Raw genomic sequence first — 13,895 nt, forward strand, 5'->3', positions numbered from 1 at the left:
CCAGCTACTGTGAAGAAAATTAACTCTATCCCAGCCAAAACCAGCACAGTTACTTATGACTTTGCTTTTGGAACTTTGTCTGTCATGAAGAATGTACAGAAGATTTTAAATGCATGCACGCTCACTAAATAAATCTCTCACGTAAAACGCTCTTCAGTACCACAGCTAGTGAATTTGATTATGCACAAGACAAACAAGTAGAGGAACAAGACAACAGGAAGATATAAATTTTCTAACAGCTGTTACATTGTTGTCATATTTTACAACATCTGCTGTTTTTTTTCCTTAGCCTCTGCATTCCCTTTGTATTTACCCTTTGGGCTAATTTGTAGCTGACCCCAGTAATATAGTCCTTTTACTCTACAATTTTGTGACAAACTATCATTGATTTAACAGTCATGCTCAGTGCCTTAAAAAAATCAATGAATACATCGGAAAAAAAACAGTAAGACAGTGTGGTTGATCTTGATAACATTTCAGGTCAGGTTTTTATCACAACTTTCTAATTTATCAAGTTATTTTATCGCTTTTCGTATCAGACATTGCATGTTGATTTCATATTCAGCAGATTTTGTCCTTTTACAAACAATTTGTAACTGGAAGAGAACTAATATCTTTGGGAGAACTGGAAAGAAAAGCTACACTGTGTACAGTGTGCTTCTGCTATACATGGCTATACTAAATAACTCTGTTCTGCTTTTAAAAAAAAAAAAGATTGACTGATTTCTTATTTACAGTGATGTAATCAAGGGCAACCTTTGATCCAAAGGAAAACATTGCTAAGTAGATATGCTTGTGCCAAAATTGGAAATTGATATTCTGACTCAACTGAAAGCCTAAACCCTTTCCAATAAAGACCTTTTTCCCCCAGGAAGTAGTTTTCATGGAAGCATTTAAGGACAAAAATATTTTTCTAAGCTTTTTCACATTGTTAATATTTTCAAATGTTAAAGGCAAAAGCATTTCTAGTGCAGTGGCTGACTGAATTCCACTGTATGTATTTTAAGATGGGGGGTTTTATGACTGTCAGGGGAGTTCTTAATATTTGGAGATTATTAAAGTTTGTCTGTTTATCTTAATTCAAGCAAACTATGACAGAATTCTCTTCCCTTATGGCTTTTGTTCTTTTTCCATCTGTGTCCTTTTTTATTTCACCAACATGTTTGTCAGTCTACTTCTGTCGTCTGCTGTCTATCAACATGACACTAGCTGTCCAAACACTCTTGGCTTCACTAAGAATGAAATCAAGAAATTTCACTCCTCATTCCTCTCCTGAAAAAAAGATCCTGAAACTATACTGCTGGGAGACAATATCCACTTTTGCTCCCATTATCACCTCTGCAGCATGCTTTCAGGGAATTCATGAATCTGTGCGTAGCTGAGAAGGCAACACAGAAACACAACATACTCGAGGAGGGTGTCTGTGTTTTTTTCTTTTCTTTTTTTTTAAATAAGACCAGTCTGAATCACCCCTGTGGATCTTCTAAGATTTCTCATTCATTTACATAATATGCTATCTTCATTGTAGGCACATATACAGAGCTCATAGACAAATGGGAAAAAAAAAATGAGTCATAGGGTTCTTCTTCCCAGAAGCTTAGCTGAATCTCTTTTTAAAAGGTTTTAAATGGGTTTCATTCCCAGTATGTCCCTTCACATCTAAAGGTGATTAAACAAGATTTACAGACAAATTAAATTATTTCCTATTTGTGAAATGCAATATTGTTACAATAAAGTGAATCCAAGATTTCACTTTTTGATCTTTTATTTCTTAAGAAAATTAAAATCAGAATTAAAAGATTAAAGTGCTTGGTTTCAGCAAAGAACATATTCTTCAGATACACTACCAGCTTTCACAAGCAAATTCAGCGTTCCAGAGTTGGGGAACAGGGCTTACTATGGTAGATTATATAGGAGTTACATAAAAAAAGAAAGGAACACAAAGATGAAATAAGGGAAAACTCAATTTAGTTCTCAAAACTTTTTCCGGAATGTGCTCCTCTCTTTCCTCAAAGAGAGAAATAAATTATTTCAAAATAACTCTGAACACAGTGACGATACACACCACTCAGTACGCGTGTGGGTGTGTGTTCTGTGAAGACAGCTGAAAAGTGAGCATCATTCCTACCGGAGATAACAGTGTAATACTAATCGTCTTTGCACCAAGTAGTGGGAGGAAAGCCATGCAAATCCTTTTCTTTTGTTTTAGTAGGGAAGCTGGATTTTCCAGATGTCACTGATACATAACATAAAAATCAAACAGGCTGGATTGCGGCCTTATACATGTGATAATCTCATATATTGGCATACACACACATTCATACGTATCGCATACAGAAAGTTTGCACATACGTTGCAGTTTTCACATCCCCATAGTGTATCATTCATGTTCTAGACAGTCATGCAAAAATACCACTGTCATTTATATAATACATCTCTTCTAGCAAGAAACATAAGACCAGTATCTAATCTACCTATTAGAAAAACTGCATTGTGTTAGAACCTCATTACATTACAGATTAATGAAAAGTTAATGCGTTCATCTGTATTTTATGCATTGCTTTCCACTGAGGTCCAAAAATAAAATGCCTTGTACTGCACCCTCATTACATAAGTGCTATATATATAGCATATGAGGTCCTCTTCTGTTTCAGAGCAGTCAGAATTGGTATAAGCATTTTGAGGAAAGAAGAGGTTTAGTAGAACTTTGTTTTATTCTGAATAAGAACACTGACTAGTAATGACTGTGTTGTAGAAATGTCAAGGCTGAAATTAGCAGTGGGTGGAGATCTCTTTAAGGAGAATTAAATAAGTGGATAATGGAAGTGAAATAGTCAGTGTGGAAAAAAAAAATAAAATTCCTTGAATACTGAAAGGAGACAGTATTCTTATAAACATTATCAAGGAGTTAAAGTAATTTTAGGAGGACTAACAAAACTTAAAGAAAGTTAAAATAATTTATGGAGCATCATTTAGTACAGCTCTTGTTATTGCCACCTGTGGGTTGATAGAGGAAGGCAGAAGGAAACAGTAACAGCAATGTTAGTGAAGGGGTAACATTCTTATCTTCGACTTTCCAGCCTTGAAGTTTGGTTCCATCAGAGATTAAGATGCAGACTTGACTGCATGTGCTGCATAGAATTTACAGTCGTTCATTACCCATGTAATGCAATGGCAAACGCACTCTGAGTTTTGAAGTGGCAGCTGAAAATTAGGTTTTCTTTGCAACAAAAAAGCAGGAGTGTATGTTTGTGTTTCTTTAGAGAAATAGCTTGAAAACATACACCCCCTAGGAATGTCACATAAAAAATATGCAAAGTTCAGGGATCATAAGGGATAAATGTGCAAAACTTGCAGTTTCACTAGTAACGGTAATAAATGGCAGACCTCTGAGATAATCTATAAGAAATTTCTACCTATATTTGTGTTAGAATAAACTTGTTTTGGACCAAACTCCTCCTGCAGCCTAAGAATACATAAAAATGCAGAACTACATGATTTCAGAGGCAGTTCAGTGAAGAATAGTTTCTCTTTCCCCCACCATGCTAGAGGAAACAGGTGAAATAATATCCTCCAAAAACCAGCCCCCTTCACTATTCCCTAAACTGACATCTATGTCCAGGCATTAGTCATTTCTTCCCCAACCTCCTACTATAAAGTTTTCCCAGATAATGTTTTACCTTTTAATTCATCTCTCATGACGTTCCTTTACATTTTCCCCCTCCTCTTTCAACCTAACACTTTTCTCAATTGTTTCACTTCACTTCTCTTTCCTTAATGTTTTATCTTTTATTCTCTTGCTCTCCTTGCACTTTTACCATTTTTTAAACCTTGTGTTCATGAGTTCACTAGATTTTTATTCATCTGATCTTCTGACTAGTTTCCTGTCAAAATTTTGGGGTTTTTTCCCCCTCATCTTCTTTACAGTGAGTACTCCTTGGATAAGGTCCATGTGTTTACTAAGGATCATAAATATTGCTCATATGCACAGGTATAAATTATTTTTATAGTAGCCTTTGTGATCAGAAAACATGTTTTCTTGTCTGCATATATCTTCAATTTCTTTTCTCCAAGAATACCAAGCAAGTCCCATTCATATAAGGATTAACTGCCTTCAATTTCCCTTTCTCATTCTCCTACTCTCTCCTCACTCCTTTTTTCTTCCTTTTTTTTTAAATTTATTTTATTTAATTAAGCCATTTTCTTGCCTAGAGCTTGGCAACATATCTTCTGAAAGCAGGTCCATATTATGTTTGTGCTGCTGTATAATTAAAATTAACTCAACAAGTTAAACTTAAGTTTTAGTAAAAGAACTGACACACAGGCTTGAAAAATTCACATATCAGTTTCAGCACAAGCAATTCAATGCATCCAAGATATGAAAATCTGTTGGAGAAGTGTTGAGGAAAAAAAAAAAGAAGCCTCAGGTATCACTGTCTAGTCAGCACACCATGCTTACATTTGAATATGACCTGGTACAACTCGTTGCACTGAATGTGAGTGAGAGGATGATTCTGGCTTCTCACATTCCTCCTCTTTTTAACTAAGACGGAATGGTGTTTTTGAAACTTTTTGATGGAGTGCTGCTTTATTTTATGAAGTGCCTTGGCACTCCTTCAATTATCTTTCTTTGACAGATGTAGACAAATTGCTGAAAAGCACATTATCCTCAACCTAATACTAGAAAACATTAGAATTTACTCTGAATTTCATGGCCAAATTTTGTTTTCTTTGCTTATACTGGATTCTTATACTACCCTGAAATTGACTTTTTTGGTTTGATGGGTTTACTTCCCTTTTGCTTTAGTGACAACTAAAGAACACCTGCACTTGATACATATGTATCAGTAGGGATTGAGGACCTGAGAACATAAATGTGTACCTCTAAGTATATATTTATACATTCGCAAATACCGAACAAGGGACAAACCAAGCAAAAAAATTCTAATATATTAATCCAGAAGGAAACAGATTCACGCTAATCTGACAAAATGAGTAAGTGTAAGTAAAACATACTAAGAAGATTATTTTCTACTCCTTTCTTTTTCTCCCCTTTCACACAGTTAATTTCTCTTTTCACCATCTTTTCCCACAGCTTTCTGTTTTCCCCTTCCACCTTCCGCGCAAATCCTATGGCTAATTGGTTAAGTCCACTCTCGAGTCTAACCATCAATTCCCACACACAGCATCTTTCATTTCAATGTTTTTGGCTGATTACAGTTGCACTTAGAGGAAAACAAATAAGTATGTATCAACACACTGCAAGTACTACATCTGTGTATGAAAATATAGGAACAGATAATTAAACATCAACAAAGTATCAATAGGATTAGAGTGTCATGTTGGAACAAATCTTGATAAATCCTTCTCAATAACAATATTCTAACTACAGTGTCATAGGGGGAATATAAATTCAGCCCATTAAAGCGTTGTTGGACAAAGAAAGACACATTAATACATCTGTTAGTCATTTTCTTACTACTAAGGGACTCTACTATTGTGCTGCAGATGAAAGCATTGGCCAAGAAGAGATTTGAAAATATGCAAATTAATGCTAACAACATAATAAATATCTTATTATTCATCAACAACTCAATGGCATACTGCCGTAGTTTAAACTGTGAGTAATCAAAGTTTGTCGATGTTTAGACATACATACCTACAACAGACATTTCTGGAACCGTGGCATGATATGGACCATCGACAAACTCTGGGGCATTGTCATTGATGTCTTGAACCTTAATAATGAATTCTGAAGGAGGCTCCAGAGGCTGGTTTGTGTCCCTGTCGACTGCTTGAGCTGTTAGTGTGTATTCAGCTTTTTCCTCACGGTCAAGCCTTTTCATTGCATGAATGTCTCCAGTCTTGTCATTGATCACAAAGATTGTTCCAGCTCCATCTCCTGATAGAATATACTTGATTTTGCTGCTGCCAGGATCCAGGTCTGTGTGTAACTAAAAGGAAAAAAAGCATTTTAGAGACAAAAATTACACCCAGAATTTTTTTTGCATTGGTCTAACCATGCATTTTGTCAAGCTATTCTTTTGTACTTTAATCTTAGCACCAGTGATCTACATCTTAGCTTGAATACACAAGGAGAGCAGGGATTTGTATGCATACTAATCAAAAGTAAATGTAATCATAGCTGTAATTAGACTTTCTATTTAAAAAGCAGCTGTTATATATATTTTAAATCCCTGTTCTAAAATGTAAATGTCTTTAGAACTATTATCAGCCAAAATGAACAAGCACAAAATGTCCTTAACCTATTAGATCAAAGGGCGAATGGAGGATTAACAATAATATATATTTTAATCTATTTGCTTATTATTTATTATTACTTTCAGCTTACTTTCAGGTGACTGAAAGTGGCTGAACACTGGCATCTGTGTAAATGTTGTAAGGGACAGCATTCACAGAAATTTAGAACCATATCATAATTCAGCTCTTAGCAGAACTTAAAAGGTTCTAAGATCTTTATTCTAAAAGTATTTCCCCTGAAAGAAAGCTTTGTTAAAGCAAGTTTCCAGAAATGTAAGAACAACCCTTACACACATGTTCCCATTCTCCTCAATGCCCCATTAGAAAAAATAATACTTAGATTGTACTTGGCTTTTCAAAAAACAAGATAGGATTATAATAATCTGAAACAGTATGGGAAAAATAGGTTTTCTTCTTCACTTTGAAGTTTTTTGTTAATTAAAAGCCTGAACTGAAGAACACTGGAGACAAACAAAGGACTTCCATTGATTTTTTTGCAGGCTCAGAGCCAAGTACTAAATAGCAGATTATCTCCAATAATTTTTAATTTGCGAGGGCGAGCGCACCAATTGGTGGACCATATGTATTAGTGTCAACACATTAAAAAATACAGGATAATAACTTAAATATACAGTAACAGTGCTTTAAATTCTATTTACTATTAAATCTAACACATTCAATATGAACAATAAGAAGAAATGAATATCACATCATTAAAAACATAACTTACATTTATTATTATTTCTCTCTGCCACATAAAAGATACTCTGAAGGAAATACATACAACCTGTTTAGGATAGCTGCAACATGACTTACAATAACTACTACTAGACTTGTTCCTGTTTGCTTGTTTTTGTGCAGACAGCTCAACAAAAATTGTTGCTGGTTATGCATACTTTTCAATTGATAGCAGTGGTTGCTAGGGCCGGGCAGCATTGTCATTTGATATAAGGACCTGCATTAGGATGTTAAAATAGGCGTGGGAAAAAAAGCCTTGTAACACTGGCTATAGCCAAGCCACAAGTAGATTTGTATGTCATACCACAAGTAGGCTCTGCAGGTTCTTCAGTAGATAATTGGTCGCATACAGTTATATCCGCAAATTAGCTGTTCAGGAATAAGAGATTAGAAAACTCGTTAACAGCACCTTACAAAAAAGGAATCTTGAATTGCTGCAATGAGCACAGCAGACAATGGCAGTCAGGTCTGATTTTCCAGTTGATCTGGTTTATTATACATACAAAATCCTGGGCCGCCAGTGTATTCTCTGCTCTGCAATAATAGCAGAACTCCCACTGACTACAAGAGGTGTAACTTCATCCTCTGTGTTTTGCTGGGTAACACATTATTACCACACCAGCTATTACCACGCCACTGTTTTAACAACTTTTCAAAAGCACTTGAACTGTCTGTGAATATGAATGACTCAATCCAGTTCACTCTTCCTACCCAAACCACATGAACATACACGTAGACATCACGTGACAGCTAAGTCCTTTTCCAAAAAAGCAATGTTTTTCTTTTTGTAGTGGCCATCAGCTTTTACCTGAGAACAATCAGCATAATTTATGTTAATTTAAGTTAACAGCACTCTCCTGTTGGTTGGTACTGCAGTTTTATCCCTCAGTAAGACATGTTATTACAACTTTTTTTTTTTGGTCTTAAAGATTATTGTCCTTATGACCAGGATTATACTCCATGTAGATGTCAGCAACATAAAAAATTATTTTCAGGGTCCCAGAGCTTGTCAAGATCAATCCAGAATCTGTTTGTGTATTAAACAGATTGTTTATAATTTAAGCATCTATTTGATCCCTGAGTAAGATCTATACATTATTAACATTGCATATGAAGGTTGTGGCAGAATATTCATAGCTGAATTACAGTGATGTCATATCACAACATTGTGTTGACAGGCACAACTCGGCAAAGCAATTGGGAACATCTCAGTTCACCCAATTACACAGAGCCTTACAGTGAAAAATTACAATCTGAATTTCGGCTGAATAAACTAGATATTTCACGCAAGTATTTGAGATCGTTCAAAGATTCACCAATTTGCTATTTGCTAATAAGTAGGAGAGGCTGTCAGTATAATCTCCAGTGTAAGTTTTACCCATATTATCCAAAGGAAGTTATGGTTCATAAATCAGCTCTGGTATAAATTAATGTAGAGCTGTAAAACCTTTGCAGTGCTAGTAAAATACCAACAGTTAAAATGAAAAAAAGTCTATGATACTATTGTTTCTTCTAATAAGTTAAAGCCCTTTGTATCAAAAGAAAGAAACAGATATTGCTATTTGAAACACTATAAAATGAAGGGCTAAATATTAAAGAAAAAGTGGAAGAGCTAGAAGCGTTTTATAATCTTAAAGTTGAAACCAAGTATAAAAAACAAGCCATAAATATAGCATTTACTGAAATCATATATACTTTTTATGGTGACCATCCAGGCTGACAGATTAAAATATCTTTTCTAGGTTTTGAAGCTCTTACACTCTAATATCAAAATATTATAACAAATGACCTATGGAAGAGCCATTTTTCCAAAGTAATTTCGTTGTTTGGATTCAGGATTAAAACACCATCATCTACTTACAAAGTTAAATCACAGAACTGAAGTGAAATTCTAAGCCAGAAAGCACAGCATTTTTTCCAAGTAATATTTCCTCTCTTCTACCAGATGTGAATGATAATTTACAGCAATCGTCAAGCTTCAGCAAGCTGTGTTCATGTGAAGGTTAAAGATCATTAAACACATAATTATATAGGGTCTAGGTGAATGATAGAGAGGCATAATGAATATGATAAACGAGTATCAGTTTCTGCTGAAAAAGCCTCACAAATGTTGTAAATGTGAAACTGCTTTCCACACCTGTAGCTTTATTTGTTGCGCCTGTGCTTGAAAGCTGACCTCCTGTTTTTCAGAGCAATATCGAGAAACATAACAAGAATTTCTATTTTAAAAAGAAGACATCTATAGCCAGCCCCTAGGTTCCAATACTAGACAGCATCCCAAAACAAACAGAAAAGCATGTTTACTGGAAAACTTAATCATGTTCACAGTGAGGCAAACTCACTTCCTTCATGTGAGATTCAATTAATTAGACTTCAAAGGAAGTGAAATCTTCCTCCATCACTGCCCTACCTGTGGAAGTATAAATTCAAAGATCTCTCTCCCTTAAAGTAGCAGATGCAACACCATCACCCAAATCATGCCTGGATTTATTGCAACAGGAGATGTTTTGGATCCTCTCCTAGTTTTAATGGTGACACTGATGCCCTGTATTAATACCCAATTAATGGCTCCCATGTAGCCTCAGCAAAGGTCCGTTCCTAAATAATGAACTTCATTCAAAATGAACCCTCTGAACACTGCAGTTTCTAATCATTATTAATTCCTTTGCTATTCTATGTTATAATACAGATGATAATCAATAGAGCCAGTATTAACGGTGACAGCACACACAGTGTACTTCCACAAAACTAACATTATTTTCACTAATAATGAATGCGTATCTAAAAGTATTCCCAACACACTATTCAAATATATAACATATATTTATAGTCTCCCATGTACATACATACAAACATGCATAATTACAATCAATGCAAGAGAAATTGCAGGATGAAACTTACTCAAAGAGCCTCTATATTCTGTAGATATAAAAGTACTACTTTGCAGTAAACAACAAATACATGAACAATTCTCCTATTCCATAGATACTTGTTCATCATATTTTTAATCACATTTTCTTATCAAATACTTGGTTCAAAACTATGTACGCAGCCAAGGACTTAATATACGGACAAAGGCTGCAGAAGCTCCAAGCTAGGTTTGTGAAGTTCTTTTGCAATTCTGAGTACACAGAGAGATTTATGAGTCTCTTCTGCAGATGGAAACCGTCTCACCTGCTCTCAGTCAGCTACCTGGCAAATCAATGGTAGTCAAAACAGCAGCTTGCTCAGCACAATGAATTTCATGTTCAAGCCATGTGTTCACCATCAGGAAAGTACATAATACACTTGGGTCTGGTCCATACCCAGAGTTAGCAGAAAGCTGTTAAGTGGCCTTAGTAGTACAATTGGGCACTGCAAGTCCTCTCCAGGTGTGTTGTTGGTGCACAACTTGATACAGGCTAGCCCGTAATGAGATGCATCATCAAAGGGAGGATTTGTAACCCAAAATTCCTCATATTACTAAAAAAGCATAAATATATCAGTAATTCACAAGAAGGGGCAGGGGGAGCTATACATTATGAAAGTGCTTCTGGACATTTTTAATTAAGAAAAAAGAAGGTGGCATTATGTAGTCAAGTTTTTATCTGAGTTTGTTAGAAAGTAATTAATTCATCCTCATGTAATTACAAGGGAATTACCCCTTACTTGTTTCAAGGGAAAAGGCATAATCTGCCCTTAAAACTTCATTTTAAAATTTGCATCATTCTTCTTCCTAACTCTGGAATCTTTTTTAAGGGATTAACTAGTGCATCACTGATTTTCACCTGATGTTACACAGGTAGACACACAACACACACTATCTTAATGCTTCAGGTTCTTCTATTTTTTTACCTATGCCTTGCAATGAAATTCCTCATTTATGAGGCAGACCCCATTTAATGAACTCAGAGACAGAATTTGCAGCTTTTATGACTCTTTTCCACAACTGCTGGGTTCTAAGAAGCTCTAGCTCATTCTGTGAAAGTATGGAAGGATTTAAGTGACTTCTACAATCATTTATATATATATATATCAATGCTTTCAAAAACTGTAATGCACCTTACTCATCATGTGCTTCTTTCTGTATGTGACTTTGCAGGTGTTTTTTTTCTAAAAATATGAACATCATTAGGTGTTACAGAAGATTTTTGTGTGTATTGTTGATGTGCTCTGACACATAATAGGCATTGAGCACATTTATTGATAACTCAGTTTAAAAAATCATTCATAATTAAACTATTATAGATTCAATTAATTTGCACACAACACAGAATTAATACAGTGAACGTAATTTCAATTTAATAGAAATTTTCATATTCTCCATGGATAGGCTGATCCCATCTTCAGTAATGGGAGTTATAGGTGCACAACGGGGAAGAGGAAAACCAAATATTCTGCATTATTATTCAGGGTAATGACAAATTGGGGCACAGATTTGATGTACCTGACAAAACGTCAGTACTTGGAACACTTTCAGAAAGGAAACAGACATGTCCATGGATGACAAAGGTTTCATTTACGATACAAGAATCATGTAACTTGAAGCCTCTGGAGTAACTGTCGAAAGACATTACAACTCCCACTTCTCAGCTGCAGTTTCATAACCATATTCAAAGAGAATTAAAGCAATAATATCCCTAACGCTTTCATTTAAGAGTGTAATCTCTGCTTTTGTCTGCCTCAGTTTCCTACCATGTCATTTGAGTATCTTTGATTCCAGATGGCTTCTTTTATGTTTCTGTTTATTCTTTGCTACTGCTTTTTTATTCTATTTGATTTGCTAATTTTGTCTCTGTTTATATTTATACTGCAACTGTGCACAAACTGCTTTTCATTGCTTACCTTTTGGTATCATCTTATGATACACTAGAGTGAACTGTTGTTTAAAAACTGTAAACAAGATCGGGATCTAACAATCTCTTTGTTCTAATTCACTGATTATGACCAACTGATGCAAGAAAAGAGCTCAGGAATGGGACCAAATCTTGATCTAAGTCCTTCCTGTTTAGAGCACCATTGGTCCTTTCTGTACGTGTCATGTATTGCCTTCCTTACCAGGCGGAATTAATAATTTTTAATATCTATATTCACTCAATGTCTTGGGAGACAAAAGATAGCTACACTTGTTTTTTACAGATGGGAGGAACAGAGGAAGACAGAAACCCACATTCGGTCTCACAAAGATCCATATTAGGAAAAAACATCCAGACTATAAGACTACCCAAGCCATTCCTAAACAGGTCTACACATTTATCTCCAGTTAATCACAGTATTAATTTTTTATTAGAATTGTTATGTGCTGCTGGTGGTGTTTCACAGAAGTTGTTCCCCCTGCCAGGGGAACTCCCTAAGAGGGAGGAAACCATGCCCCCAGGTGCAAAGTCTTCCTCAGATCCACAATCATGTGTTCATCTTCAGTGGTTGTGATGGCAACAAAGACAAGGTAATTTGTTTCTACTCTTTACTGACTTCATTCCAAAGCATGGTCTCAGGTTGATCTTTCTCTATAAATTTCTTATATACCTTGCTTCTTCTGAATCCTTATGTTAAGCCAGATGATAGCTAAAGCTTTCTGTTTTCCTAGTTCTGGCCTTGGCCCTTTCCATTTGGGAATACCATCTGTCTTCCCTTCTGTCCTGAGAACACCGCCACCACATATGACCTGTGTCCTGCCGCAGCTTGGACTGCCGCTTTTAGTCACTGCTTTCTGCAGCTATTTAACGCCCAAATGTCCTGTGTCAAGTGGCCTCAGATGGCTGGCACCTTTTTGTAGTTGGCTTTCTGCCTAGCTTGGAGTTCATGTAACTATTTCTGAACCCAGACTGCTGTTCCTTTCTCGTGTTCCAGCAGACACCACTCCTGTAAAAAGGTCTCGTTTTTTTAACCCAACCGTTTCTGATACTTGGAAACATGCAATGGAATTGTATCTTGTTGCCAAAGAGGAATCCTTTCCCATCTCATTTATGTCTCTGTTATTTCATCTACAGTGTACTGTGGTTCACCATAGGAGATGTGAAAGCTGGGTATAGAGAGCCTCAAAAATTGCATGCAGTTTTACTCTTGTAAAACATATTCCCTCTTTTGTGTCTTTATTGGGGAAAAAAAAGTATCTGTCTGTCATCTCCTACTGTTTGGGGTCAAGCACTTATATTAACAATTCCAGTGCTTCAGGCATTATAATTAACACTGCCTCCTGCACTTGTCATTCTTTTCCCAACTCAGTGAAATAGCAGTAAAGCCATTTACTCCCTCCTCCATCTTGTCAGTCTTGAACACAAACTACACTGTTGTTTCTACTACCTGTAAGACTGTGTGAAGTCTCCAAACATGACTTCAGAAGACTGCTCCCTTTTGGCTGTCAATTTCTACTGCCAGCAGAGTCCGTCTTGCTGCTCCTTCCTCAATATAGACAAAAGACGGGGAAGGCTGTGAAAAACCATAAGCCATAGGAATTTCCCATTCCACATGCTGGCCAGTTCAGCAGTTCCTACATACCAAATCCTTCTCTTTTGTTCTTTTAATAATAATCATCTTATTCACACTGTTCTGAGCTTTTCTTCCGTGTTATTTAAGATGTATTTTTTCTTTCGTCTTTAAAATCTTATTATAACTTGCTAGGCTTCATTCTCAGGCACACAGTACATTGCACTTGAGCGCTAAGACCTCTTTGTGTTTTTCAAATTATTTTCTCAAGTGAATGTCAAAGCAATATCTTATAATACATACTCTTAGGATTGCAGAAGAGGAATAAAAAAGTTAATCACTATATGCCCATAGCAGTAATTTGAAGGCTGCGTACGAAATCTGTCAAACTAGACAAGCTATAGCCTAGATCAGCAAAGGCATAAAAAAGTACAATAGGCCAGTGTGGTCAAAGGTGACAGGATATTTCTATTTACTTAAGCATATTTAAG

At 35.8% G+C, this 13,895-nt stretch overlaps 1 protein-coding gene across 3 annotated transcripts in view; it reads right to left on the bottom strand.

Annotated features, from left to right (window-relative positions):
• Nucleotides 1-13,895, bottom strand: part of CDH8 (cadherin 8) — a 150,701-nt gene that overhangs the window by 89,920 nt on the left and 46,886 nt on the right. For all 3 annotated transcript variants that reach the window (XR_011326478.1, XM_069793414.1, XM_069793412.1), the window contains one exon: nucleotides 5,660-5,954. Coding sequence is in view for 2 of the 3 variants with exons in the window: in XM_069793414.1 (XP_069649515.1) it covers nucleotides 5,660-5,954 (295 nt within the window). In the remaining variant the exon portion in view is untranslated. The remainder of the gene's footprint in view (nucleotides 1-5,659; nucleotides 5,955-13,895) is intronic.

This window comes from Haliaeetus albicilla, chromosome 10, assembly GCF_947461875.1.
Source record: "Haliaeetus albicilla chromosome 10, bHalAlb1.1, whole genome shotgun sequence".
Lineage (NCBI taxonomy): Eukaryota > Metazoa > Chordata > Aves > Accipitriformes > Accipitridae > Haliaeetus > Haliaeetus albicilla.